The sequence below is a fragment of the Delphinus delphis genome, chromosome X (genome assembly GCF_949987515.2).
Source record: "Delphinus delphis chromosome X, mDelDel1.2, whole genome shotgun sequence".
NCBI lineage: Eukaryota > Metazoa > Chordata > Mammalia > Artiodactyla > Delphinidae > Delphinus > Delphinus delphis.
In genome coordinates this window covers 41470082-41495898 of record NC_082704.1, presented here as the reverse complement: position 1 = coordinate 41495898, position 25817 = coordinate 41470082, and the positions used below count along the sequence as shown (strand labels likewise).

Sequence of the window (25817 nt, the reverse complement as noted above, 5' to 3'; positions counted from 1 at the left end):
TTTTTGGCCTGTGTTGGGATTAGAAGATCTGAATTCCCTGATTCCTGGATTTGTTTTATTTTTATTTTGTGAAGCATCAAACTGACATCAGGTCAGTAGAGGAGAATAGGAAGGAAGGAATTTTATCTGTAGAGTGGTGAACCTCAAAAGAGAAAAAGGGATAGTTTATGAAAGAAGAACTACAGCTGGCCACTAAAAATGGAAGGAAAAAGCTAAGCATTTCTAGTAGTTAAGGATGCAAAGTAATCCTCAAGATGCCATCTTCACTTACAAAATTGGCAAAGATATTTTAAAAATAAGAATACTAACTGCCGGCAAGTGTGCTGGGAAACTGGCTTTCTCATACATTGGGAGTAGTACAAAGTGATCTAACTTTATTCTAGGGCAATTTAGAAGTATGTATTACAAGTCTGGGACTTCCCTGGTGGCGCAGTGTTTAAGAATCTGCCTGCCAACACAGGGGACACGGGTTCTATCCCTGGTCCAGGAGGATCCCACACGCCGCGGAGCAACTAAGCCCGTGCGCCACAACTACAGAACCTGCACTCTAGAGCCCATGCGCCACAGCTACTGAAGCCCGTGTGCCTAGAGCCTGTGCCCCACAACAAGAGAAGCCACCACAATGAGAAGCTGGTGCACTGTAACAAAGAGTAGCCCCCGCTTGCCGCAGCTAGAGAAAGCCTGCGTGCAGCAATGATGACCCAACACAGCCAATAATAAAGTAAATAAATTAACAAATAAAGAAGTATGTATTACAAGTCTGAAAATGGTTCATGCCCTTTGATCCAGGAGTTTTCCCTTCTAGGAAATTATCTTACGGAAAGAATCACAAATATGCACAAGGCTGTTCATTGCAGTGTGACGTGTTAAATTGTTAAAATAAATTATGGTATATCCATTCAGTGGGATAGTATACAACAATGATTACAGCTAACATTTATTGAACAGTGTGCCATTGCCAGACACTGTGCTAAGTTATTTAAATACATTATTAATTTTAATCGTTAGAAGTAGTCTACGAGGGCAGTCATCCCCATTTTACAGATGAGGACACTGAAGCTCAGAAAGGTTAACTTGTCCCAGGCCACACTGATATTAGGTTGAATAGTGTGGGTTTGACCCTAGGTCTGTCTGATGCAAAAACCCATGGCCTCAACCATAGCACTCTAACAGCTTTGCAGCCATTAGAAATCATCTTTTAGAGGAATAGTTAGTGAAATTCTAAACTGATCATGATATAAAAGGAAAATAAAAAAAGCATGATACAAAATTATAAATATATAATGAATATATAAATAATATGATGACAGTTTTATTTCCAAAGTGTAAGTATATATTTTTCATAGGAAAACTACCATAAGGATTCACACCTGTTAGTAATGGTTATCTCTGGATACTAGTATTATAGGTTATTTTTAGTTTCAGTTATGTTTTTTTATATTTTCCAGTTTTTCTATAAACATGCATTATTTGTATAAAAATATTAATGTAAAAAGAGGGCTGAAAGCAAGACTTTTGTAGCCATCATACTTACAATATGTCCATAGCAGTACTTCATTTTTGATCTGAGTGGTTAATTCTTTTATGTTGGCGTTGGATCAGAGGGGAGCCACCTTTTCAACCATTCTTTAGGGCAATCTCTTTGGGGATGAGGAATGATGTAGTTGTGTGATCTCTAGGGACTTTGACTACAGTAAAATGTCCTTCAGACAATAAATTCTTGCACCTTCATGATCTGTAATGGTCCCAATCTTTGGACCATAGACCCATGAGGAGGAGGGAAGGGTACTTAATGTGAGGAGTCCACAGATCTTTAAATGTATAAGTGTTTTTCTCACTCCGTAAGTGCTAAAAGTACAGCTACTATGTAGGTGTGAGTGGGTGAAGTGAGATGTTTTTATTTTAAGAAGAGGCCCTTATACCTAAAATGTTGGGAACCACTGAAATAGAGACTAAAAATGGTGGCTATTTAATCATCAGGATCAGGAATCAAAGATGTTCACTTCCTGCCCATTGGATCAAAGCTGGCACATCTTTGCCCAGCACTAAAAGATATCACTTTTATCATCTGCAAGCATTGTTTTAGCCACCCATCCTCATCACACTTGTGTACATTCACTAAACTGTCAGTTGGTCTGTACATTTAACTTTTTCATTCATGTCTTTTCTAAGCTTAGCTCTTGACATCAAAAGCTGAACATGTCTAAAGAATAGTTTATTACGGAATACTGCTCTCACCTGCCCCTGCCACACCAAATTTGCTTCTTCTCTTGTCTTTCCTTTCCTGCTGTTGGCAATATTATCCACCCAGCTCCCAAATTAAAAACCTTTGACTCCTTCACCTCTCTCACCCTTCACCTCCAAGTGATCACCGAGCCCAGTGTGTTTTACCTCTTCAATGTAACTCAAAGCCATGTTCTCTGCTCCCTCCTCACTGCAACTGCCTGCCTATTTTGACAGCTCCTCAATGGGTTTTTGCCCAAGAGAATCTCTCCACAAGGTAGCCAGAGGGCTCTTTCTAAAATGCAAATCTAGTCATGTCACTCCCCTGCTTAAAGTCTTCAGTGCTTTCCTATTGTCTACGAGATGAAGCCTTAGAATCCTCTGCTTATCATTCAAGGCATGACCCAATCTGGCCACAGCCTCACCTGCTACTCCCCACAAAGCACCTACCTTGTACTCTGGTCACACCATACATTTTATTTTTGTGCTGTTTGGAATGTTCTTTTTTGTTTTATCTTCTCTGCTTAATGGCAATCTGATTTCTCTTTTATGACTCACTTCAAGTATATTTCCTCTAAGGAGACTTTTCCTGACATGGCCAGGTAGAACTCACCTCATCCATCCCTTCACTACAACCCATCAATACTTCTACAATTAATGCAAGTAACACTTTATGGCTTGATTTTCCCCATGTCTGTTCTCTCCGTATGTGAACTCCTCAGGGACAGGCACCATGTCTTTTTCATCTCTGTGCCTCCCAAACTCCAGCCATACTGAACTTACTGTTCTCTGAACATGCTGTGCTTTTTTTGTGACATCCGCCTTTGCACAGGTGGGTCCCTCTGCTGGGAATGCATTTCTCCCTTTCTTCCCTTCTCTGCACAGGCAAACATCTACTGAGTCCTTCAAGACTCATCTCAAATGCAGTCTCTCTGAAATCTCAGATAGAGTTAGTTGTTCCCCACTCTGTGCTCCCCTAGCCTTCTGGTCAAACCTCGATTATAGCATTTTCCACATAAGTGTTTTATTATCATTATCAGCTTATATGACTGCCCCCCTCCATCTCCCACACCCCATCCCCAAGCAGCGAAATCTCAGCATATAATCTTTGTGTCTCTAGCACAAAGCACAATAGAGAAACAATAAATATTTCCTTGATCAATAATTAAATCAAATTTTGATGGTACATGATAGCCTGGGAAAAACTATTGGATAGGTAAGTAAGCTTTGAATACTTATTTACATAACTGGTCAAGGCACCTCTAAGGAAGTGGTGGATTTGCAGTCCTTTTCTAGATCTTGACTCTAAATTTCTCCTTGTTACTCTTCCAGGTGCTTATGCTCAGCGGTTGGTGCACTGCCTATCCTCACCGCCCCCCCATGAGCCTCAGTTCTGATGCAACCTATGGTCATGCAGGGATGCCCTTATACCCTCCCACGATGTCATGAGTGGCGGGCAGCTGACCACTTCCATCACAGCAGCAGCCTCCGAAGCACCTGCCCCCAGCCTCAGGTAAGAGGCCGAGAGCAAAAGAAAGACCTGTGGAGACAGGGTGGACACATGATCTGTGTGTGATCTTGTGGGTATCCATGCTTCCTAAAGCTCAGGGGTACTGTCCATATACATGAAACCTCTTGGACAGCACGAGGTCTCCTTTGGCCCATCCTTGTCACTCATGAGGCCTTTTATGGGGGGGGCATGGGGCAAAGGAGGTATGTTGAGCTGGACAAGCCAAAGGGCCCACAATGGCTGAGGGGGCTGGTTTTATGTTAACCTCCCAAGGGAGGTCCCAGAAAAGCATGATCCTTCAGGGTATAGCCAAGGACAAGACAGGACCTTCCTTTGTCTTGACTTCTCTGTGGCTTACCTCATATTCCATACCTGCAGAATATTCCCTCTCCTTCCATTGGCTCTTCTTCTCAAGTCCCTAGTCTTACTCACAGTGGGTTAACCCCACTAAGGCTCCCCTGAGTTTCATACTGGCCTCTCCTGTCTCTCTCCTCCTATAGAAGTGGAGTGGTGGTGCTGCGTGTGCCCACCTGCATATGTTCTAGGTGGTCAGAGTATGTGTGCGAGGCAGTAATCCCAAGAGGGCAGCCCCCTTTCCTGACAATTAGGGAGGTCCAAGGGAAAGCTGACTAGACAAGAGAGAAGTATCAGCATACTTTGGCTTGCCCTACAATGCTTTGGGGTCCAGAGGCCACAGGAGTATGTGAAAGTACTGTTTCTTAGTATCTCACAGATGGACTGCAGCGCTGAGTCACTATTCAGCTGCAAACAGCAGCTGAATATACAGGGAGGAGGAAGAGAGCGACACGGATGGAGAGGTGGCGTGGATGGAGAATGTAGGTGCTGGGGAGCCCATCTGGGGGAGAATAATGAGGGAAAGTCAAGGTCCAGAGAGGCATAAGACCCAGGTCCTCCCAAGCTGTTTTCACATGTCTAGCCAGAGAGAATTTGCTGCTTGTAACATATTCTCAAAGTCAGTGTCAACTGAGAGTCCCCCTGTGCACCTACCCCTTCCCCAGACTGGGGCTTTCAGAAGGTTGAGGGATTGAGAAGCATGGGTCCTTCCATAAGGCTTGCCCTGCTCATTGCCCACCCCCTCCAAACTTCTCCACCTGGCAACGGGACCTGAGGGCTTCATTTTGTGACAGAGAATGGTGAGACCAAGTCCTCTCCTCGGTCACTGTCTAGTTTCTTCTCTTCCTTTTCTATGGCTCTGACTTTGTCTTAAAGTTTCAAGAGATAAGGAGAGAGCCCTATGGGGAGTGGGGAGTGAGAAGCAAACATTTTGGCCACAAAAGCCAGAAGTAGAAGGCTATTGATAGGGAAAGAAAACTATGATTATTCATTATTTGCCTATTGCGTGCCTGGCTCCGCCCCAGGGGACTTGTGATTATTAGGGGGAACTCGGAGGGGAAAACAGGGTGATGGAGCATAGTAAAGGAGCCAAATGGGGGCATAGGAAACTGAGAAGAAGGCTGGAGGGAATGAAAGGCTAACATGGGTGGAGCCCAGCTCATCGTGGGTGCTTCCATCAGAACCAGACAACTAGGCTGTGGCTGGATCACAAGAGGCCATTTCTAACTCTGGGGCATTCCCAGTCTGGGGAACTCTGTGAGACTGGCTTGGGACCAATTATCCCAGCATAAGCCAAGCTGCGACACAGAGCTAGAGCCACTCCCTGCTCTTGGCCTGCTGTCCCCTGCCATCCCCCATCCACCCCGCAAGGCTCTACCCCGTAGTCCCAGAAAGGGTCAGGCAGCTGCTCTAACTATTCCTGTAGGTGGGCCTCAGCATGGAAACAATGTGGAACTGTGGAAAGCCCAGAAGACTCTGTGGGAGATAAATGAGGATTGGAACAGAACTCTTTTTGGTCAAAATGAAGGGTTTTGCCTCAGTGCTGAGGGGTGGGGGCCCAGCTTGGGAATGTTAACCTTTCTCCAGCCAAGTCTGCTGGCAAAGGAGAAGAGTGGCCACCTCCAGAAGGGGCCCTGCCCCTCAGGCCAGGGACCAATGACAGCACAGGCAAGGCACAGGAGCCTCTCTGGCGCTGGATCCCTGCATGGAGTTTCTGGGTTCCCTCTTGCCCTCTCCCCACCCTGCAAAAGTCCAGGGGGGATTGCCCATTGACCATCCATCTCCCCCTGGCCTTAGAGTGCAGGCGGAGGTCTGTGGGGACAAGGCTCTCCCTCTTCTCTCATTTTCACTGTGGGCTTGGGTCAGTCTTCTGCTGCCCACCTTCCCAACCACAGCTCTGTCCCCAGGTGTGCCACACACATCTCTCACTGCCTCTGAGGACGCTTACTTGGTCAAGGACAAGGCTTATCACCAAGCTCATTGTCCTTCCAGACCTTGGGGAAATTGCTTACCAGAGGTTTGTCACCAAAGCAGTCTGATCCTTTCCTTCACCTCAGGGGGTGGGGGTGGAGGCAGAGTGAGTCCTTTGTGTCTTCCAGGGAAAGGGAACATAAATCAACAGAAGCTCCCCTCTTCGTGCCCCTCCTCAGCACCATGGAATGCTCAGTCCCACTCTCACCATCCTTGCCAGTCTGGGAGGGCCCTCCTGGCCCCGGTGTGGCGGGCCCAGTTGGGAGTGAGCCGGAATTCCCCAGGGACAAAGCCCTGATTCACCATCTGGAGTCCTGACATAGCCGCCCCCTCTGGATTCCTGGGGGGTCAGTAAACAAACAGGGTGACAGATCCCGCCTCCTGGCCTGGCTCAGCTTTGCCCACCCTCCCTGAGGGAGCCTGCTCAGAGCCTGTCAGGACTCTGCCTTTAGCTCACCAGGCACTGGGTCCAGATTTGTGTGGAGGGATCATCATGGAGCTGTCCAGTCCTGCAACTGGGTCCCCAGGCGGCACAGGTAGGGTCCGCTCCCAGGGACGCAAGGCAACTGCACTCAGAGCTTTGCCCCAGAGCCTGGCTGCTCTCCCGCTTCTCCTTCCGTGTGTGGCTGCGAGCTGTGGGTTCTTTTTTAAATCTTGAATATTTTTTATTCTATAGATTGGGCATCATTAATTTTATCAACAGATATTTATTAAGCACCTACTGTGTGTTAAGCACTTCGAGCCGTGGTCTGAATGGGATGATTGGTTTCCCAACTTCCTGAGAGTCTTGTGTGGGGAGGAGGTATGGTTTGGGGGCAAGGGGAGACAAGAGGAGGTTCAGCCACCAGGACCGTGTGCTTTCCACAGGAGGTGAGGAGGTAGACAGGCAGGCAGGCAGGTGGGTTTCCCGAGGCTGAGATTTCCTCTCCACACTCCCCTGCTCTCCACCCCCTTCTGCCCCTGGCTGCGCAGGTTTGGCACTGCATTGAAGGTAGCTAACTCCTGAAGGGCTACTTGGCACAACCCACACTCCCCCAAACCCCACAATACCCTACAGGGTGAGCAAGTGACGGGCTCTGAACTTGACGGCCCAAGGCGAGACTTTGGCAGGCTCCACGGCTGGTCCTCTTAGCTGTCGACTCTGGTCAGAGTCCTTTGGAGATCAGGACCCAAAATGCTGCTTTAGCCCTTTCTCAACCCGTGGAAGATGAACAGTGCTCTTTAGGACCCTTTCCAGCCTTCCTGACTGTGGCGGAAAATGTGAGCGGGGAAGAGGAAGAGGGAGCACCAAGGCCTAGATTCACTTGGAACTAGGACATCATCTACTACTGATGGCTCTCTCTGGCTGCTCTCTCTCTCTCTCTTTCTCTCTCTCTGGAACTTTGTGGGACAGCCCTTCAGCTTTCTTTTCTAGAAGGTTGGCTAAACTGTGGGACACTGAAGTAAGAGTTGCAGCTCACCTTGAATGTCATGGTTGCCTATGTTTGGGCAATTCTGAGCAGCTCTTATCTAACACAAATACGTCTAGGGTCCCATCTGGGCAGTAATCCTGGCACAATTTGCAATAATAAGAGTGATAATGATAGGAGTCAGCAGTTAAAAGTGACCGACCTGTACCAAGAGAGGACCTTGCCATGAACAGAGCCATGGAGTCATCCTTCCTCTCAACCCCCACCCCTGAACACACCCCAGAACCAGCCCTTCTCTCCCTCTGTTCACACTTGTCCCACGCTTGACTTGGTGCAGACCAGGGTGTGGCACACTCCAGGGCTCACAGAGGTGCCTGTGTTTCTGTCCAGGTTAGAGCTGCTGCCAGCACCCCTGCGCCTCCTCATGATGGTGCTGGGGTGCCCTACCTAAGCCCAAAGCTATTCAACGGGTCTGTTGGTGCCGCTGGACCCCTGGAACCACCAGCCATGAATCTGTGTTGGAATGAAATCAAAAAGAAGTCGCACAGCCTCCGGTAAGGCCTGGCCCCTCGAAACAGGGGCTTTAGGGAGTTGTCTGGGAAGGTGTTGGGCTCCTCTTGCTGCTGTAGCTCATCATCCTCTTCTCAGCCTTCTCGTCAGCCTCACCCTCTGTTTCTCCTCCTTTTCCTTCTCTGGAACTGGGGGAAGAACACTGGGTCAGAAGTCAGGGGACTTGGATTTGAACCTCAGTCTTGAATAGCTGTGTCACCTTGCATAATTGGTTTGAGTAACCTCTGAATTTTAGCTTCCACTTGTTTGTATTTTTTAAGGAAAAAAAAATGAGTAGAAGAATAATAGATGTCCTAACTATCTCCCAGTGTTGTTGTGAGGACTCAAATAAGATATGAAAATGCTTTCTGAACTTAAATGTATAAGTTCAGATGTATAAATGGAGGATATGATTACTGCCTCCCCCTCTTCCTCTCATAACTGTCCTCCATCTTGGTAGATCTCATCTACTCTCTTTCCCATCTTTTTATCCCTCTATTCCTGTCTATTGCTTATCACCCACCCATGCCTCCCCAAAGTAAGGGCGAATCAGTAAGAGCCTGCAGGCAATTTCTGTATCAGTTGTTCCTCTTTCCTCTACCCTTCTCTATAACCCCTGCCGCCCCCACCCCCCACCCACACTTTTCCTTTCTACTTCCTATCATCAAAGACCAAGCTCCTGGCTTCTGGTGGGTTCTGGCGGGGATGAAGAGTGTGGAGAAGTTGAAAGAATGCAGGCTCTGGAATCAGACAAACCTGAGTTCAAATCATCGCTGTACCAGTGACTTAACTGTGTGACCTTGGACAAATTACTTAACCTCTCTGGGTAATAGCAGTGCCTACCTCACAAGGTTGCTCTGAGAATTAGTGGAAGCAAAAATGTAGTAAAAGGCTTGGCCCACGTGGTAGGGACGCAAGGACTAGTTAGCACTGTCGGCTGAGGGGAATGGGCTCGATGGATGCACACAGCCTGGGCTGGCCTCTGGCTTCCTACCACTTGGACCTCAGCTCATGGCTCATTTGTGGGGGAAGGCAAGCAGAGGTGATTATGCGGTACCCATTTTCCTCCTTCCATATATCAAACTTCCAGCCTATGTTGTCCTCATCCTTTGGGACCCCTGGGCTGCTTGTATTTGTATGCAGCCTCACACACGTGCGTGCCCAAACTCAGCCACCTGACGCGCCCTTTCCACCTACTGCATCCGCTTCTGCTCAGAAGGCAGCCTCCAAGAAGCCTCTGAGGATGAGCAGTTTGGCATGACTTGAGGTCCTCTAGGACAAGAGGGCAACCAGACAGCTGTCACCTCTAATGGCCTTGCTCAGTTCGCTACCCTTCCCAGCGTGATGCTGGACACTCAACTGAATTAGCTGACGTCTGCCAAGTGTTTTGGTACCGTACTCCCTCTGGAGGTGCCTTGGGAGCCTTTGTGGGTGGGTCAGAGGGAGGGCTCTGGGCCTCCTCCCACTTCAACCAGAGCAGCACCTCTTTCATCTGTTTATATATTAAGGTTCCACATATGTATTTGTTGGGGAAAAATGTTTTGCAACTTAACAAGAGGATTGAAAATCACTGGTCTTACCATTGTGTGCAGCGCCCGCCTAGAGGCCTTCTCAGATCACAGTGGAAAGCTTCAGCTCCCTCTCCAAGAGATTATTGACTGGCTCAGCCAAAAGGATGAGGAATTGTCAGCTCAGCTGCCCCTACAAGGGGATGTGGCCCTGGTGCAACAGGAGAAGGAGACGCACGCGGTAGGTTAGAGTTACAGAGGCCGTGGTGTGTAGCCTCTCCATCGGGAAGGGATCTCTTCTGCAACACCCTGACTGATGGATGCCCAGTCTCTGCTTAGATGCTTAAAGTCACAGGAAGCTGTGTACAGTCCTACTGGTCTGTGGATAGTACTCCAGAGAATAAGTCAAATCTTTCCCCTCTATTCTTCCCATCAAATATTGACCTCCCTTAAAATTCTGCGCTGATTTGTAATGGGGACATGGGAATGAACATAATATAATATTAAGTGAAAAAACACAGGATACAAAACTATATACAGGTGGATCTCAACTGTATAAAAATCAATATAGATATGTATGTATGTATACACATGTATACAAACAGAAGAAGAAACTGTATCAAAATCTTCACAATGGTTAAATCCAAGTGATGAAATCAGAGTTCTTTTTAACTTTCTTCTTCATACTTTTCTGAGATTTCTAAGATTTCTGTGACATATATTACCTCTATAATCAGAAAATAACAACATGCTTCTTAAAATGAATCCAGAATGCACCGGAAGGAATGATAATTATGTGATGTGACAGAGGTGTTAGCTAATGGCAATCATATTACATAAATGTTTGAAATCAGTATATTGTGCACCTTAAACTTATGCAATGTTATATATCATTTATATCTCAATTTAAAAGATGAATGCAGAACGGAATACCATACAACAAGAAAATAAACTATAAATGTGTGCCACAGCATGGATACATCTTAAAGACAATATGCTGAGTGAAAACAGAGCCAAATACAAACAAGAGCACACATTGTATGATTCCATTTATATAAAGTTAAAAAATGGGCAAAATTAATCGGTGGTGTTACAAGTCAGGATAGTGGTTACCTTGGGGGAGGGGGGAGTGAGAGAGTGACCAGAAGGGGTCATGAGGGAGCCTTCCAGGATGCTGGTGGAGTTCTGTTTCTTTATCTCAGTACTGGTTACAGAGATTGAATCACTTTATGGAAAGTCATTGAGCTGTACACTTTTGATTTGTATACTCTTATTGGTGTATATTTCAACAAAAAAACTAATTAAAATTTTAATATAAATCTTGCCCATCCTGGCTTTGATTTCTCTAAGCCCCTCACAGAGGACTTTCTGAGTCTTCCAGAAAACCAAGATTCCCAGAACCAGATCCCCACATTTCACTCTACCCTGTGGCATAGACAGACCCATTTCAGAGTAAATAGACCTTCCAGTGTCAGAGTTATTCTTCTGCCTAAGGAGAAGACTGCTCTTCTTTAGTCTGAGTAGCCCAAAGATACAGGATAACGCCAAAGGATCAAGCTGCACTGAGGAGAAGAAAGACTGTCAATTGCAGGATGGATTTCAAAGCAATTGAAAGACTTTCCTTCCCCATTGACCATGTTGCTAACTTCACAGGCCTTTATGGAAGATGTCAAGTCTCGGGGCCCCTATATCTACTCTGTGTTGGAGTCAGCTCAGGCCTTCCTGTCCCAGCACCCATTTGATGAATTAGAGGAGCCTCGCTCTGAGAGCAAAGGTGGGTGATCTTCCCCTCTTTCATCTTCTTCTTGAGCTGTGAACCATTAAACACCTTCCTGCCCTCCCCAAACTCATTTTCTCAACTGTTACCTAGGAGGATAATTTTCTCCTGGGAGTCCAAAGTTAGGAAGAAGCCAGATTCACACTATAAGATAAAGCAAAGAGAACAGAGCCCGGAGCAGGGGAGATGACCGTGTGGCCTAAAGCTGTATGTAGCTCTCTGGAGCATCATGTGTGGCCATTTAATAAGGCATGAAAAAGAAAAAAAAAGACTCAAATGCATTAAACTAACTCAGTAAGTAAAAGTAGTAGTATGTCCTTTAAAAGCATACTGCTTTATTACAACATAGAGAGGCATGTGGCACTGCTATAATCAACCAGAAAATAAAAAAAAACCTTTCAAAAAATTCTAAAAGGTTTGGTGATTGCATTTGAAAAGAAAAATGATTGTGGCTCTTTAATTCTGACCCTGGTGAGTTCTGGCCCTCTTTCATCAATAGAGCCGGTCACTGTAGGTCTAGGTTTAAATAAGGCAGCAGGGTGGGATCCGTGGTGCTCAGGTCTGAGTGGTGGCCCAGCATGCCCTCTTCTCCAGAAAGAGGCTTCAACCCTCTGAGATTGGTTATGTATAGCCTGAAAGGACCCTTTGTTAATGCAGCCCTTTGTCAATGCTGTTGACCCTCTCAGTTTACCTCGAGCCCCTCCTACTGAGTACTAACTAGTACTCAATTTACTGTCCAATGGGCCTCAGATAGAATGAGCTCAAGAGAGCAGGACAATTCCAATTAGTCTGGAGTTTGGGGGCTCTGAATATACTTCTGAGGGGAGATCTGAGGGAGGAAGAGGAAACTTACAATTTAGGAGCCTAGGTGGAAAGGCTGGGCAAATTATACTAACCTCTCCTTTGTTGGGTCTTCATAAAATACCTCCCTTTTTCGGAAGGAAGTGGGCAGCAGACACTAATGCAAAATCGCATTCCAAGGTCATGTGAATAGGACTCAATGATTTGTCTCACTACACATCTTAAATATTTTACTCACTCTTTACCTTGCCCATTTTTTAAGAATATGAGGAAATCCTCATGATATAATAAGTGGAAAACACTAGTATGGTCTCCTGACTGTGGTGGTGGGTCCATGAACCTACACATGTGATAAAATCGCATAGAGCAAAACACACACACACACACACACACACACACACACACACACACACACACAGAGAGAGAGAGAGAAATGAGTACAAGTAAAATTGGGGAGGTCTGAACAAAATTGGTGAATTATGTCAATGTCAATATCCTGGTTGTGATATTATACTATAGTTTTGCAAGATGTTACTATTTGGGGAAACTTGCTAAAGGGTACATGAGATCTCTGTATTCTTTCTTTCTTTCTTTCTTTTTTAAAGAATTTAGGCAGGAGCTGGAAGTGATGTGAGACCACAGGAAAGCTTTATTTATTTATTTAAATTTATTTTTGGCTGCGTTGGGTCTTTGTTGCTGCGTGCAGGCTTTCTCTAGCTGCGGCAAGCGGGGGCTACTCTTCGTTGCGGTGCGCAGGCTCTAGGCACGTGGGCTTCAGTAGTTGTGTCCCGTGGGCTCTAGAGTGCAGGCTCAGTAGTTGTGGTGCACAGGCTTAGTTGCTCCGCGGCATGTGGGATCTTCCTGCACCAGGGATCAAACCCATGTCCCCTGCATTGGCAGGCGGATTCTTAACCACTGTGCCACCAAGGAAGTCCCTCTGTATTATTTCTTATAATTGCATGTGAATCTACAATGAACTCAAAATAAAAATTTTAATTTTTTAAAAAGCTGAATCTTCAAAAGGAGCTCAACTATGAAAAAATGCATTTTTGTGTGTGTGAATATATATACACACGTACATGCACACAGACACACATTTTACAAAGGGCTATCTGTCTCTGTCTTTCCATGGCTATCCTTGCCTGGCTGGCCTGACTTGACTTCGTGCCTGCCCTTGCAGATACCTCTCCCAGACAGCGGATCCAGAATCTTAGCCGCTTTGTGTGGAAGCAGGCAACGGTGGCCAGTGAACTATGGGAGAAGCTGACAGCCCGCTGTGTGGACCAGCACCGCCACATTGAGCGCACTCTGGAGCAGCTGTTGGAGATCCAAGGGGCAATGGAGGAATTAAGCGCGACTCTGACTCAGGCCGAGGGAGTCCGAGCCACTTGGGAGCCCATTGGGGATCTCTTCATTGATTCACTTCCTGAGCACATCCAGGCTCTTAAGGTATGCAGGCCCCCTCCTGTGGCTACAGTCCACCCCGGGACCAGATGTTCCTCCCAGACCCTGACAGTGTTCCTGCTGCTGAGGCTCCATTGTTGCCCTGAACTTCAATAGAGTCTGTCCCAGTTTCTGTGCTAGATTTGGGGGCTGGTTTAGCTGAAGTCTCCTCTGTCCTTCTACTGGCTTCTCTTTCCCTGGTGTCTTCTGAGAGTAGAAAAGGAAGAAGATAAGGACAATGCCCCCCCCCACACCTTAGTCTGGTTGCCCTAATAGGCAAGCACTGAGGTTGTGCTATTAAAACAAAATGACTAATGGTTCCTCTTTCCTATTTTCTACCTACTGTGGCACTTGGGTTTTGGTTCTATAGCTATTCAAAGAAGAATTCTTCCCCATGAAAGATGGAGTGAAGTTGGTGAATGATCTGGCCCATCAACTTGCCATTTCTGATGTGCACTTGTCAATGGAGAACTCCCGGGCCCTGGAGCAGATCAACATCCGGTGGAAACAGCTACAGGTAAAAGAGAAGCCTGGAGTGAGGCATGAGGAAAAGGCTTGGTATAACTAGGCTTGGAGGGCAACTTACCCAGGCCCAAAGGAAGTGAAGGGGCATTGAAATGGAATCTATGTGGAGAAAGAGTTGTAGAGAATTTGGGGCTAGGAAACAGGCTTCTCAACCTCTAAACTGCAGGAAGTGATTAAAATGGTCTGAGAGGGGCCTGTCTGCCCCTCAGGGTAGACAGGGGCAGATGAAGGGTGTCTGTGACCTGGAATTAGGGATGCTCTTCTCTGACCCCTGGGAGTGCCATGGGAAGGCTAGGATTTGGGTGAATGTTAGGAGGATCTGGAACTGAAGAGGCAGCCTCTGAGGGAATTCACAGAGATTGCCAGAGGCATGTGGAAATCCTACCCTGGATATCTGAAATGAGTCCACTGACTTCTTGCATCTTCTTTCCATAGGTGTCAGTTGGTGAGAGACTTAAGCAGCTCCAGGATGCCCACCGGGACTTTGGGCCTGGGTCACAGCACTTCCTCTCCTGTATGTGAGACAAACTGGGCTTCACTTGGTAGAAACTCAGCCACCTTCCAAGAGGGTCTACTCTTGTCCCTTGGGGGCCTAGTGGGAGCGGAGTGTACCTTGGCATCTAAGAAGCAGTAGGATAAAACAGTGTAGTGTAGTGGTTAAAAGGACAGGCTCTTGAGTCAGAGAGACCTGGATCTGAGTCACAGCTGCTCGACTTTATATCTTTGCAAGCTTGAAAAAAATAGCTTAACCTTTTTGAACCTCAATTTTCCCATATGTAAAAAGAGGGAAAATATTACATAGCTGGTAGAATTATGGGAATTAAATGACTTTATTGTTCCAACAATATTTCTTGATGGCCTACTGTGGGCCAGGTACTGTTCTAGGTACTGGGGCTACATCAGTGAACAAAATAGACAAAAATCCTTGGACGTGGAGAGCTTACATTCTACAGGAGGAAGCCAGACCATAAACAAATAAGTAAAATATATATAAAGTCAATCGGTGACAAGTGCTATGGAAAAAAAGTAAAGCAGGGAAGACGTGAATTAGGGAGTGCTGGACTTAATGAGGGAGGCAACTGAGTGGAAACCTCAAGGAGGTGAAGGAATGAGCCATGTGGATATCTTAGGGAAGAGCAGAGGGAACAACAACTTCCAGGACCTTAAGGCAGGGGCATACCTGAGGAACAGCAAGGAGGCCAGTGTAGAAGTGAGTGATGAGGGGAGAGAGCAAGAGGTCAGAATGGGAGCAGGAGGCCAGAGCATGGAGGGCCTGGAGGGCTATGGTAAAAACTTGGGATTTTATTCTGAATGGAATGGAGAACGATTGCAGGGATTTGAGCAGAGGGATGACATGATCCGACTTATGTTTTAACAGAGTGTTGGGGGGCAAGAGTGGGAGGAAGGAGACCTATTAGGATGCATATTGCAACAATCTAGATGAGGGATGATGGTGACCCAGATCAGGGTGGCAGCAGTGGAGATAGTGGAAATGTACAGATATGAAAATTAGATATGCACACAGAGCATTCAGCAGAGTATCTGTCACATAGCAGGAACTTAATCAATGTTAATGGTGATTAGAACTATTGAATTATAATCACTGGCATGCAGATATACCTGCAGAGGGCTCTTGTACCCAGGGAAACTGCAATAAGGAGGTTCGCCAGGTGACTGAGCCTCTCCTGGAGCATCCGGATGTTAAAGACACAGAGCAGAGAGAGATATCCTTTCCCAGAGTTCCTCACCAGAGAGGAGTGAGCAGTCCCATTCCCCATTGTCCCACAGGACTGAGAAGCTTGACCTTCTGGGGGAAGGGCTTTGAGCCCCATGAGGAAAGTAGAGTCCACTTCATATCCACAGCAGCACACCAGCTGCCTTCTGCTGAATGGATAAAATGGCAGACAGCTCAGGGAGAAGATAGGGTGGCCAAGGCCACCTGTTCATGCCCTTGTCATGTCTCTGGCACATGAGGGTATCAGTGACAACCTCTTCTCCTTCCCTCACTCAAACGTCAGGGAGAGAAGTGTGTTCCTTAAAAGTGTATACCTCAAGCTCAGGGGCTGTTAAGAGCTGGCAATGAGAGTCAGGCATCCCCTTTTGGGCTTAATTACTTCTTTGAGAGGATAGAGCAGGGGAGTAACCAGGGGCTTGAAGAGCATTAGTGGTCAGCTTCTTTCTCTTTCTCTTCTCCCTCACCAGCCTCTGTTCAGGTTCCTTGGGAAAGAGCAATTTCACCCAATAAAGTTCCCTACTATATCAAGTGAGTGACCATCTGAATCGGAAATGGGTCAGTCACCTGCCCACCCCCTCCTTTTCCTGTCTTTTTTTCTATCTATCCCTCTCACCCCTTACCTGTTGGGATTCCTCCATCCACTCCAGTTTTTCCTCCTACTCATCTCAAGAGCTCAAGATTCTACCTGGTAAAGGTGAACCCTTGTGCTTTGGGATCCTCAGGGTTCACCCTCAGATCCTGTTGCTCCTTGCATCCAACCTATTGCTGAGGGGTGTGTGCATGTGTGTTTGAGGGGTTGGGGGGTGGTATAGACCCTGGCACTATTGATGCTTTTATTTGTAGTCACCAGGCTCAGACCACATGCTGGGATCATCCCAAGATGACTGAGTTATACCAAACCCTAGGTAAGAATTCAAGTTTCCTGTATAGTGTGGAGATCTATACAGTTGCCTTTGTCCTATAAGAATATAAGGGAGTAGTATTCCATTGTGTGTGTGTGTGTGTGTGTGTGTGTGTGTGTGTGTGTGTGTTTATATATATATACCATATCCTATTTATTCATTCATCTGTCTACAGGCACTTAGGTTTTTTTCATGTCTTGGCTATTGTAAATAGTGCTGTGATGAACATAGGAGTGCATATATCCTTTTGAATTAGTGTTTTTATATTCTTTGAATAAATACCCAGAAGTGGGATAGCTGGATCACACACACACACACACACACACACACACACACTCAGCCATAAGAAAGATGAAATCTTGCCACATGTGACAATACGGATGGACCTTGAGGATATTATGCTGAGTGACATGAGTAGAAAGACAAATACCATATGATTCCATTTATATGTGGAATATAAAAAGAGACAATCAAAATAAATGAACAAAACAAAAACAAACACATAAATACCGAGAACAGAGTAGTGGTTACCAGAGAGGAAAGGGTAGGGGGAAGTTGAAATGGGTAAAGGGGTTCAACTGTATGGTGACAGATGGAAATTAAATCTTGGTGGTGAGCACTTTGTAGGGTATACAGCAGTAGAAATAAAATTTTGTTCACATGAAAGTTACAAAATGTTATAAACCAATGTTATCTCAATAAAAAATAAATTAAAAAAAATAGAAGGGAATCCTATTCAACAAGCAGGTGAGGGTGGAAGTAAGTGCTTGTGCTTTTTCCAGTAGCCTTCTTTCCTTTCCCCTCTGCACCTCCCTCAACTGGAAGCTCTATACTCTTCCTGAACGATTTTATCATCACATTAGGTAATTATGCTTATAGATGTGTACTAGAGCTTCTTTGAAAGATACTATCCAGGCTACGAATATGACGCTCATGTGCTTTATCTTTGACTGCCAAGAGAGACTCACTATTATGTTGTAAATTTTACCCATGTTGATGCATGTGACTATAGTTCATTCATTTTCACTGCCATGGAGTGTTCCATTGTATATACCACAGGTTCCTCAACCATTCTACTGTTAATGGACATTTCGGTCATTTCTAGTTTGGAGCTAACAAGAACTATGCTGCTTGGTCAAACAAACAAACAAAACATGTGAAAATCACTGCTCTAGGATATATAGCTGGCTGGGTCATAGAATATATGAATGTTCAATTTTACTAGGTAATACCAAGTTGTTTTCCAGTGTGATTGTATCAGTTTACACTTTCACCAGCAATTCTCATTCATCCATTTCTTTGCTGACACTTGCTATTGTCAGACTTTTATTTTTTGCCAATCTGGCAGGTGTAACATGGTATCTTGTTGTGGTTTTAATTTGCATTTCCGTGATCTGAGTGGATCTCTTTCCATTCTCTGCAGCTGATCTGAACAACATTAAGTTCTCAGCTTACCGCACTGCCATGAAGCTACGCAGAGTCCAGAAGGCACTGCGTCGTAAGTCTCCTATTACACTTCCCTTATAGCCTTCATCCCACTCCTACCCTTCCTCATCTGTTGACTGTTTCCCACTTTCATCCCACCTGTCCAGTGTTGTAGATTGGCTTTGTGGGGACTCTCCAAAGGCTGGGATATGCTGGCTGTGGACACCTGATTTTTCCAGGGCCCTTCTATTTTCCCCAACCCCCAGACTTATTTCCAAATTAACGCACAGCTATCCTCTTCCTTTTACCTTCTTCCCTGCCCAAAACGGATAATCAAGCAAGTGTTTTATGGCAAGAAGTATCCCAGCAAATGGTTTGGAGCCACTGGAGGCTTGTTCTTTCACCATCTTGGGGTTATTGGATGTAGCAGCAGAACTGTTGAAGCAAATGCCAGTGGTTAGGGGACAACATGGCTGCAGATATAATGTGCCTTCTGTCTTTTCTCTGAGACACTGTCCATTCAGTCTTCCTGGACCAGGTTATCTGGCTAGGCTGATTCCAGCATTGGAGGTAGTTAAAAAATCCTCCTGAGTTATGTCACATTTACCCAGGCATACCTGAGCCTTCATAACCAGTGTCTAGTTTTTCAGAATGAGGTTCACAGACCAACTTATTTGCAGTTGAAATGCATGTAAAGACAAAGAAAGTTTAAAATAATGGTATTCAACCCCTGGGAATTTACCCAAATCCCACCATCTTCTTGAAACTGATGTCAAGAAACATTTGGGTATAGAAACATTTGGGGTTAATTTAGGGGGCCTTCTGCTGCCTTCTCCTTACTTGGGTTGAGGGTCTTGGTAAACGGCAAGCTTGTTTCATACTTACAAATGGTTAGTCTGGAGATTGAGTCAGATTTGGTGATGCTGGTGGCCATATCTTCCTGTCTAGTCCCTGGGGTTCTACTTTTGGCTATACTTTCTCCTTCTCTCCTTTCCTTCCCAGTGGACCTGGTAACTTTAACCACAGCCCTGGAGATCTTCAATGAGCATGATCTGCAGGCCAGTGAGCATGTAATGGATGTGGTGGAGGTCATTCACTGCCTGACTGCCTTATATGAACGACTGGAGGAGGAAAGAGGCATCCTTGTCAACGTGCCACTCTGTGTGGACATGAGCCTCAACTGGCTCCTCAATGTTTTTGATAGGTAAGGGCTTGCAGTCCTGACAGCCTCCATGGTGAAATTCAGTGGGACATCTGGAGTGGGCATGGTGGGAAGGAATTGCTCCCCTGGTGCACTTGGACTCAGCTCAGCTTGGGGCATGTCTGGCACAGAGCCCTGCTGGGATCAACCCTGTGAGGGACATGACTGCCAAGATGTTAACCCTTTATAGATATTCATATTCTCAGTCTCTTCTTTTAAACCTAGTGGTCGCAGTGGAAAGATGCGGGCATTGTCCTTTAAGACTGGCATTGCATGCCTGTGTGGCACAGAAGTGAAGGAAAAACTGCAGTGTGAGTACAACTCCAAAGTTTGGAGTAGAGTTGTGTGGAGGGAGAGGTGTGGTGGGAGGAAGAAAAGTCTAAGATAAGCAGAAGATGAGTCTTATGACTCAGCAAAGGGCTACTCAGGCTACCTTGTAATGCTTCCTGGTCCAAACTATTGCAAAGAATCCACAACAGCCAAAGGCCAAGATGGGTCTAAGGCCTGTTATTATTCCCACTGTTACTCCAAGGGCATTGGTTTCTTCTGATCTGGTGTAATTACTTGATGGGGATCTGAGTTGGGATCCTGGGATACCCAGGACCTGGACTTTCTAGTTCCATTTCCCTTTGGCCTATCAGGCTTAGCCCTCTCCCAATCTGAAGCTCAAACCACATCACGCAAATGTGGAAGAGGACAGTTTTATTGTTTACGAGGCAGGTGTGTGCTGGTTTTTATAAATGGAATGGTTTTTACTATATAATACATCACTGAGAATTGTTCAATTTACCCTGACTGTCAAAAGCTTTGAAAGGCATTTATAGTTTTGGGGGTTTCCTGAGAATCTGCATCATCAACACAGGCATCTGAAATAGAATAAAAAACTATACATTAATTAAAAAAAAACTACATCACACATTCTGTTGGAGACTTCCCATGTGATAACGTGGGTGGTGTGCAATAATCCCCATTATCTGGGAAGTGGACAACATGTAATTCTGTAGGTTTGAACCTCTCTGGTGTACAGTACCTTTGCTTTCCCCTCCATCCTCCATCATTTGTACAGCATTTTGCATTTTTCTGCAACAGCATCATTAGTGTCAAGTGTTTAATGTGCGTTGACCACTGTGCTACATGTGGTGAGTACAAGGTCCAGTTAGACATGGTCCCTGCCTCAAGTGGTTTATAGTCCAGAAGAGGATACAGAAGTACACAGAAAGCATTTTTTAGAGTGCTAATTAGAATAATCTGAATGGCAAAGGATATGTGCTATATCAGATCACAGAAGAGTGAGGACAGCCGTCTAGGAAAGATTTACAGGGAAGAAGACTTTTCAAAGTATGTTCATATCTATGATATAATTTATTTCTCCCAATGTTCCTTTGAGACGGGATGGACAGTGATGATTTAGTCTCCATTTATAAGTAAGGAAACTGCAGCATAGAGTGGTTCATGACTTACCCAAGGTTTCACAAGCTAGTCAGTAATGGATCCAGAAATAAACCCCAGGCCCTCTGCCTTTTGGTTTTGTTCCATTTCTGGGCCTTAGGTGAGGTATGAAACGGACAGACAAGAACCTCTGGAGGAGGTTTTCTAAAGTTGGGGTGGGACGGGGGAGTTCCCACAAGGGCAGATATAGACCATGCTCAAATATATAAGTACCATAGTCTGTTCCACAATGATTTAGAGTGAATTCTTAGATGATCAAATGTTTTGAATTATCCCCTTTTTTTGGATTATCCATGCCAGTGTTTCTTTTCATTTGTGTGGATAACTGAGAGATTACTGCAGTATCAGACTACATGGGCTACATGAACAAGAGGGGATAGGGCAGACTGACTGCAACTCATATTCAGGCACCCTTGAATCCCACACCCCTTCATCTTTCTTCTTGAGACTTTGTTTTCCCAGCAGTGTCATATCTGTGTCTGGCACCGCTCTCACACACAGCTTGCTCTCTGTCTTCACCCCTCTCTCCCCTTCTCTTTCTGACGCTCTCTGTCTTTGTGTCTGACTCACTTTTTTCTCTCTGAACCCAGAGGAGTGCTGCTTTTAGAACACCTGGACTTCTAGAAGGTCAGGGATGGACCTTTAGGTATTCCAATTTCAAAAGTCATTAGCTAAGTCAATGTGCTCTTTCCCTGTCTTCTTTTTCTGTTCTTTCTCCCCACACCAATTCTCTGGCCATTCCTGTATCGGGCTTGGCCATGACTTACGGTGGGGCCAGCAGACCTCTTCAGCCAAGTGGCCAACTCAGGCAGCCAGTGTGACCAACGCCACCTTGGTGTCCTGCTTCATGAAGCCATTCAGGTGCCCCGTCAGCTGGGGGAAGTGGCGGCCTTTGGGGGCAGCAACGTGGAGCCCAGCGTCCGTAGTTGCTTCCGTTTTGTGAGTATGGAACTGGGGAGGGAGGAAAGGAGGAATGATGGGACAGACGGTGGGAAGAAGGGAGGGAGGACTGAGAGCTGGGCTTTTGATCTGAAGTACTCAGATGCAAGGGAGTTTGTTGGGCTGGAGTGACAGGGCAGAGGGTTCTCTGGGCTTTTAGGGTCAGAGTCCTGAGGGGAAGGCACCAGGTCAACTAGGACAGGGTAGAAGGTGGACACCTCTGGAGAACAGTCTAACCCAGAGTCCAACCAGGTCTTGCTGTTTCTCCTCCTCCCCTGAGGGCTGCCATTCTGGGCACAAGACACTGGGCCTCAGACATCACTACTGGGCTTCTTGTTTCTCTAGAGCACTGGGAAGCCAGTCATTGAAGTTGCACAGTTCCTGGAATGGGTCAACTTGGAGCCCCAGTCCATGGTGTGGCTGGCTGTTCTGCATCGGGTCACCATTGCTGAACAAGTGAAGCATCAGACCAAGTGCTCTATCTGTAGGCAGTGCCCCATCAAAGGTTTCAGGTAGGGAAAGCAATACCTGCTGGAGTGATACTAATAATAAATAGGCCATGTTACATATAAACCATATATTGCAAAACAGGGCATTACATAATTATATAATTATAATTAATCTATTGTATGTTGTGATATACTGTTATAATCCTTTCTACTGCAGAATGTTTAACTTTTAAAAAACTCAAAAATGATGAAATTTTTTTCTGTTAGTTGTGTTATGAAGTATTCAGACCTATAAAAATGTAGAGAAGCAAAAGGGGGTGGGGTGGGAGAACAGCACAGAAAGGGAAGTAATTTGTTCATTGTTTCTCAGGGAGCATTAAGTAGAACCCAGAAGCCCCAGCATCCTGACATATGAGAACACCTACGCACCAAAATGTGTGCTGGCAAATGTGCTACTCTCTAGAGAGCAAAAGAGAAACGTGATATAGCATTGGCTAATTTCCATGATGTAAATACTCTCACTGTGGCCAGTGTCAGGCTACCCATAGGAGGTCAGGAAGAGACACACAGTTGCACACCATTTATAGTATTTCCACCACCAGGTATAACAGATGTAGACAACCTCGAGAGCATAGATAATAGTGAAATAAGAAGTGATGAGTTTGAGTATTTATTACCTTTGTTTTTAATACCATTTGCTTAATTGTGAGTTTATACAATTTAATTTTTAAATAATGGCTATATTTAACAACTGGCTTGGAAAATTCCTGAAATTTTAACAACCAGCTCTCGTGAGCTTGTATGAGCAGGCTCCAGCGCCCCATGGTGGGCACCCACCATCAAGCTGAAGAAACAAACAATATTTTACAATATATTTATATATATTATATAATATATTTATATATCTACGAATTTATATATTATATACATATTTTATATAATATATAAAACAATATATTTGAAGTTTCCTTGATTATATTTCCCTCCTGTCCCCACAAAGGTAGCCGCTACCCTGAATTTGGCTTTCATCATAAAATGCTTGTTTTTACCACTTTAAAGCACTAGCACATACTCTCTTTACAACCACCCTGCTTTTTATAAGCAAATGAGGCACAGAGGTGGAGTTCACACTTCTGGCTAGTGTAGCTCCAGGATAGGATATCAGATCCTCTGACTGTTCTAAGTCTAGACATTTCACCATGCTATGCTATTAGGTCTGCGCAGTCCAATCAGGCTTTGGAATTGGATCTTAAGGGCTAGTCTATATTCAGTCATAATAGAGTTATTATTATAAATAACTTTGGGGAATAATTTTTAGCCAACTTGCCCACGGCTGATAGAATCAGTTGTTTTCATATTGAAAGTGTGCCTTCTCCAAGGAAGGTGGTCATACCTGTGAAACTGGACCCTTTCAGGCCACCTTTGTTTAGAAGGTTATTTGATATAATGAGCTCTTTACCCCGTCCCAACCTCCCTTTTATTTTTTATTTTTTTCATTGAAGTATAGTTGATTTACAATGTTGTGTTAATTTCTACTGCAGTTATACATATATATATATATATATTTATATTCTTTTCCATTATGGTTTATCATAGGATATTGAATATAGTTCTCTCTGCTATACAGTAGGAGCTTGTTGTTTATCCCACCCTTCCTTTTAAAAAAGATGGTGAGACAGGGCTACTTCCCGAACTTCCTGGGATTCTGAGCATGTGATTTCATGGAGATTTGTGGTCTCTGGAGTAAGACTAGTTATCTAGTGAGGACTCTATCACTGCTATGCATAGGAGGTTAAGTGCTCCGCGTATAGGAGGTTATGGTTCCATGCCTCACCCCCTTTTAATGTATGTGTATATTTGGATGTTTGGGGGAGGGGGAGGTCATTATAGTACATTGCATCCTGTTTCCTACCACCTCTCCTTTCCCCAAGGTATCGGAGTCTGAAACAATTTAACGTGGACATCTGCCAGACCTGCTTCCTGACAGGCAGGGCCAGCAAGGGCAACAAGCTTCATTATCCCATCATGGAGTATTACACCCCGGTATGGAGCCTCTGGGCTGGGCGGGAGGGGCAGGTAACTCTCAGCTTCTGGGTGCTTGATCCATTTTGTCCAGCATTAGCTCACTGTATTCTGCTCTCCGTTGGGGAGCATCCTCCAAACAGGCCTGGTGATTGACCAATTTGGGGGATCCAGGGCTGTCCTTCTAGCAGAGCTTCTCCCTCACCCTCACCGGGGCGGTAGCTGGCTGTAGCACCCCAGGACATTCTTGGCCATCTAAAAGACACTCACTATACTCCTGCAGAGAGAAGTCTCAGGAAAAAATAGAGACAGCAAGGCAGTTACAGGTGACTAGCCTTCGATCGCTCAATTTAGTTTTTCCTGCTTAGCTTCCTGGATTGTTTCTGTCCCCTGGTCTTCACCTGCTACCTTGTCATTGCTTCCATCCCTTCTAGTCAATACCAAAGTTTGTGCTCAACTTCATTACTCAGTCTCTTGCGTGAAAAGGGGGTATGCTCTTTACCTGGGTCCCCAAAATCAACTGGGCTTTCATTGGAAACTGTGCCCTTCATAGCCTCCTGAGCCCAGCATCCCTGAACTCCAGCCACAGAATTTCTCCTCTGCTATGTTCAGGACTCAGACCTCCAGGCTTAGCTTCCTGAGCTGACTCTGCTCCCTAAACTCCTTTATTCCTCTCTCCGCACACATTCTCCCAACGTCCCAAGCATATCCCCAGCTCCCCCCACTGCTCTCTCCCATCTTACCTCCCCATCTCCATAATCCATCTCCCTGAGCTGTCATCTCTTCTCCAAGTTCTGTTGACACAGAAACATGTGTGACCCAATGGAAGCAGTGACCTTGACCTTTATTTTTCTTTTATTATCATTTTAAAATAAACATTATTAACGTCATACATGGGAAACTGGCTAGAGATGGTAGACTGATAATTGTCTAGCTCCTGCTCATCTTCTGCATCCCTAGAATTTATGTAAAAGATATTTAAAAGTTAACAAATATACGATCATGTAAAAGATTTAAATTATATAGAGGTGTTTAAAGTATAAAACAAAGTCCCTTTTTCTCCTCAGTGCGTTCCCCACCCCTCAAGTCTAACTTCCCTGAGGCAAGCAGTGTTCACAGTTTGACATGTATCCTTCTAGATCTTTTTCTAGGAGCGAGGTGTGGTAAATATGAACAAGAGTGGACTACCAGTCATGGTCCGTGCTCCAGGGGAGTGGCCACACCTCCCTAGAATAGCCCATTAGGGTGAGTCCCTCTATCTTGTCTCCTCCCAGACCACATCCAGTGAGAACATGAGGGACTTTGCCACTACCTTAAAGAACAAATTCCGCTCAAAGCATTATTTCAGCAAACACCCTCAGCGAGGTTATCTGCCTGTGCAATCAGTGCTGGAGGCTGACTACAGTGAGACGTGAGTACCGGTAGCTGAGCAGGGGCTGCAGGCATCCTCATTGAGCCTAGGGATGTGCTGTGAAGGGGCTGAGTCTCACATGGGCTAGGGCAGTCTTCCAGGGCAAACCCAACTAGTGACAGGGCAGTTCAGCTGGGGCCTGACCAGGAATCTGACCTGAGAAACAGACTAGAATCCAGTCTCTGTATCTTGTTCCCATCAGCTCTTGGGAGCT

The 25817-nt window shown here is 45.4% G+C and overlaps 1 protein-coding gene across 1 annotated transcript in view; it reads left to right on the top strand.

The window, feature by feature from the left end:
* The first annotated feature begins 3615 nt into the window (after positions 1–3615).
* The window catches only part of DRP2 (dystrophin related protein 2), a 40704-nt gene continuing 18502 nt past the window's right edge, over positions 3616–25817 (top strand). The window contains exons 1-16 of the mRNA XM_060002493.1: positions 3616–3736; positions 7858–8021; positions 9609–9765; positions 11178–11298; positions 13283–13551; positions 13916–14062; positions 14506–14584; positions 16273–16333; positions 16649–16710; positions 18131–18205; positions 19135–19336; positions 19559–19644; positions 21564–21721; positions 22067–22233; positions 24102–24213; positions 25467–25603. Of these exons, the coding sequence (XP_059858476.1) occupies positions 3620–3736; positions 7858–8021; positions 9609–9765; positions 11178–11298; positions 13283–13551; positions 13916–14062; positions 14506–14584; positions 16273–16333; positions 16649–16710; positions 18131–18205; positions 19135–19336; positions 19559–19644; positions 21564–21721; positions 22067–22233; positions 24102–24213; positions 25467–25603 (2114 nt within the window). The 5' untranslated portion in view covers positions 3616–3619. The remainder of the gene's footprint in view (positions 3737–7857; positions 8022–9608; positions 9766–11177; positions 11299–13282; positions 13552–13915; positions 14063–14505; positions 14585–16272; positions 16334–16648; positions 16711–18130; positions 18206–19134; positions 19337–19558; positions 19645–21563; positions 21722–22066; positions 22234–24101; positions 24214–25466; positions 25604–25817) is intronic.